Source organism: Triticum dicoccoides, chromosome 4A (assembly GCF_002162155.2).
Source record: "Triticum dicoccoides isolate Atlit2015 ecotype Zavitan chromosome 4A, WEW_v2.0, whole genome shotgun sequence".
NCBI classification, from domain to species: domain Eukaryota; kingdom Viridiplantae; phylum Streptophyta; class Magnoliopsida; order Poales; family Poaceae; genus Triticum; species Triticum dicoccoides.
The window spans coordinates 658,877,646-658,881,621 of NC_041386.1; the positions used below are offsets into that span (position 1 = coordinate 658,877,646).

The 3,976-nt window shown below is 46.3% G+C and overlaps 1 protein-coding gene across 2 annotated transcripts in view; it reads right to left on the bottom strand.

Annotated features, from left to right (window-relative positions):
* Positions 1-617: 617 nt before the first annotated feature.
* LOC119287772 (early nodulin-93-like) overlaps positions 618-3,976 on the bottom strand; it is an 18,758-nt gene continuing 15,399 nt past the window's right edge. Inside the window, exons 2-4 of one of the 2 annotated variants that reach the window (XM_037567382.1) lie at positions 1,328-1,391; positions 1,146-1,207; positions 618-1,064 (exon numbers count right to left, since the gene is read on the bottom strand). In XM_037567382.1, the coding sequence (XP_037423279.1) occupies positions 879-1,064; positions 1,146-1,207; positions 1,328-1,391 (312 nt within the window). In that variant the 3' untranslated portion in view covers positions 618-878. The remainder of the gene's footprint in view (positions 1,065-1,145; positions 1,208-1,327; positions 1,392-3,976) is intronic. The other variant, XM_037567385.1, reaches the window with a different exon arrangement.

Below are 3,976 nucleotides of genomic sequence, written 5' to 3' on the forward strand. Positions count from 1 at the left end.
AAAAATGTTGACGTGTCTCTGGTCTCGAGAAACACCTCAAACCTAAGCAGGGGGACTCCACTAGTACACAAAGCTTGTTTCAAAACTGCTAAATTTTCCATCCTTATTTGCCAAGGCATCCAATAAGCCGTATCAAAAGATTTAAAGTGTGAGGTCAGGTGGCATGATCCTCAAGTGCATTTCGGGACAAAACAGAGGAGAGTAGTATGGTATCTAATGAATGAACTATTCCCTCCATACTGGTGCATTAAGGCACGTTCCAAAACCAAGTAATTTTAAAACACTTAGACGTGGTACTTAACTCCCACTTCCTTTCTTGTTTTTTAATATGAATAAAGGAATCAACCTATAAGAGACATATGAGACATGTATGCTTTTAATGACTTAAGACTGCCTAGCACGACATGCAATAATATTGATTAGCTAATAAACATTAAGTTATTTTGTTTTCCCCTCTGTCTTGATCACGATGCATAAACTTAGATGACTAATACACCGGTACGGAGAAAGTAGTAGTCTAGTGTTCTCTCTGTTTTTTGCAATGCTCCGACGCATGTCAAATGGTAATCACAAACAATAAATAAGTGCGATGAGTGAGTGCACTTGAACCAAAGTTGTAGTACAAAAACTGGTTGTTATTAATTCACGATCCCTGGAAAGATGACAAGATGGAGAACATGGCCACATTATTCCATACATCACTGTCACATAATTAGTTATTGCTCGCAGAGAACAGCAGTACACCACCATTCGCGCTACAGGTATCGCCTCGCCTGATCGCACCTCACTGAACAATTGAACATTATACAGGGCTAAAGGCCGACTGGCGACGGGCGTACATGGTTTATTGCGCACTACTAATGGATCTACTGTCTAATTTAGTTGAAGGAGGTGTTCTTGAGGTGCTCTGGCGCCGTCTCGTACGAGTGCTTCCTGGCCATGGAGAGGATGGTCTTGTCGGCGACGATGAAGTAGGCCATTCCGGCGACGGTGGAGATGATGAGCGCCTGGCCGGTCGGGTTCAGGTGTGCCTTCGCCCACGGCAGCATCCTCACGCTCGCCAGCTTAAATTACATTACAGGTAACGCATTGATTCATGAAATGTGCTATGAACTCTGGAACTGAATGGCTAGCTGGCTACTTACGGTGGGGACTGCGGTAGCGACGGTGGCGACGGCCGCGGCCTTGGCTCCCGCCATGGCAGCCTCTGCAGTTTTAGATCAATGTAGGGGAATGTTAATCCAGGTCAGGTTTCAGCAGACACATAAAGCTGCAATGAATGGCATATACGAGCAGAGCAGTCCTGGCCTGAGGCCCGAACCGTTACCTTTGGAGCAGCGCTTGGCGGCGGCGAGCCTCTGGTCGAGGTAGGCGCGGGTCACCGTCGACATCTTGGCGGGAGCAGAGCTTGGTGGCAAGAGATCCGAAGGAAGTGGACTAGCTAGTAGTATCAGTTGAGTGAATGCGAGTGAGATGAGATGGGCAGAGCGAGGTGATCCGGCGGGATTTATAGGTTGCAGGAAACCGCTCAACCAGCATGCGGCCGGGCAGGAAGACGACCTGATACGGTGGGAAGCCAGCAAGACCGTGGTTTTTTTGGTGCGGCAGAACACAGGTGGCGGGCTCTGCAGCGGATCGACCCATCGGGGTAGTTGGGGAGCGTGTTGGTGCGTAGGATAACACGTAGGAGCATGTGCGTGAGAGCAGTATCTGTCTGCGTGCACTCCGTTTGTTGGCGACGTGTGTGGGCGCTCCCAGTTTACGGCCAACCCGCCGGCGATCCAATTCCGCGAGCGCCTGATCCTTTGTTTGGCGGAGTCGGCCCCATCATCGTGCTTTTTGCGATAATGGATGGATTTTATATTACTTAAAATAAAGCATTAAATGAATACAATAAAAATGAGCACATTTCCGGCGTTTTTATAGTTAAGATGCACACAGCCAACACCGACATTCACACACACACATAAAAAAAAATCGGCCGGCAAATAGCAAAATCATATAAAGCTAAACCTATGCTTAAGCAAGAAAAAAAATCCGAAGAGATCAAATCCACGACCGACAATCGACAATAATAACCACAAAGACAATGAGGTTCTTTTTTTTCTTCTTTTTTATCCGAAAAAAAGACAACGAGGTTCTTCAACAGCAACGCCTTCAAGAAGGGAAGATGTTTTTAGTTCGTTCAAACTGCAAAAATATCTTATATTTTGGTCCCGACGGCGTATATGTATATACGCTTCGATAAAGTTGAACATGCTTGTTGTGGGGAAATAAATTCGATCATCTGTGCGAATAATGTACTAAATTCTGTTACGATCTATAAGGGTGAAGTCATATAGAAAGTCACGTAGATTTGGGGCTTGAGAATAATCTTATTCTAATATGGGGCTTCTAACACACACTCTATTGTCCTTTTATTTTATTTAGAGTCATTCTCCGGAAATCCAATTTGGCTCCCAGGAGCATGTGCTCCTGCGTGTGAAAAACAATTTTTTGAAATGTTACAAAAATTCCAACAATTATTTTATGTATTTATACTTAGATCCAAATGCTACTGCAAAGTTTTGGGCAAAAAGGTTAAACATTTTGGCCTATGAAAACAAAACAAATATGAACATCAAATGCTGCCCCAAAATGTCACCCCAAATTTGGTTTTTCACCGATGAAACACTGATGTTCCGAATCGCATGAAATTTGTCAAGCAAGGTTGCGACACTAACACGAACATCCATAAAAAATCAGAATTTTTTAAAAACGATTTACAACCTTTTTGGCGGTACCGCTCATCCAGGAGTAAATGCTCCCGGTAGCCAAAACGCTCCTCCCATGTCTTTTCTTACTTAATAGATGAGGCAAATAATTTATCTTTAATTAAAAATAACTTAACATTTCACGTAGGATAGATGATGCAATATTATGCTTTTTGTGTAGGCATGTTTGCCTACACCGGTTGTGGCGTTGTTTCTCCCGCCACTGATTGATTTGTGCTGAATTTTATTACTCCTACTCACAATTGTTTATAATAAATATAAATATGGATGTGTGAATTATTAAGATGAAAAGGCAGAAGCAAATGAATCTGTGGTTCGATGGTTAGGAGAACAGTGGTATCCCAGCCCACCAAGATTCCAATTCTAGACTTGGCATTGGTGATTGCATTTTTCTAGATTTATTTTAGTCTTTCCTGCAAAAAAAAGATGAAGAGGTAGGAAACTAGTTATTCTTTTCCACACAAAAAAGCATCCCGATACAATTCCGTGAAAATCTTGGTAATGTTACAATATCTACAGCTGCATATTTCAAAAGTGACCCCATATGTTCGCAAATGCATCTGGACCCATCCCTGGACAGAGCCGGGTCACCCTTCATTTATCTTTCGCTGCAACCATAAGAGCATCTGTAGCAGACCCCTCAAAACGCGTAGACCCGTAAAATCCCGACGACTGTACGGGCTCGCCCATTTTTTTTTGTCCAGAACAGAGCCCGTATTCTCGCCCGGCCCGTAAAACATTTTATGGTGGCCCGCAAACCGTCCCCGGACGCGGTATATCTACGGGTTCGCGGCGCCGATACGGGTCGAAACCCTATCCCCCGCCGCCGCGATTCCCCAATCCTCCCCAATCCTCCCCAATCCCCCTTCTATTTCTCGTCGCCGGTGAGTCCAGTCCCGCCACCGAATGCCACTATGTGGGGCGGAATGTGGAGCTCCGGCCGCAGCTTCGGCGGGAGGGACGACCCCGAGCGCCAGCGGCGTGTCCGAGCTGAAGGCGCGAGGAAGCGCGCGGCAAAGAAGTACACCAACCACGGCCTCCACTCCCTGGAGTCGCTCCTCCTCCGTGAGATGGAGGAGTACGACCGCCGGTGCGGGCTCCTCCTCCATCGGGGGTCCAGTCCCCGCACGCCGCACCTCACACTGGTGAAAAGGGAGCCGGTGGATCTCCCGGCCATCTGCGTCGTGAAGCGGGAGCTCGAG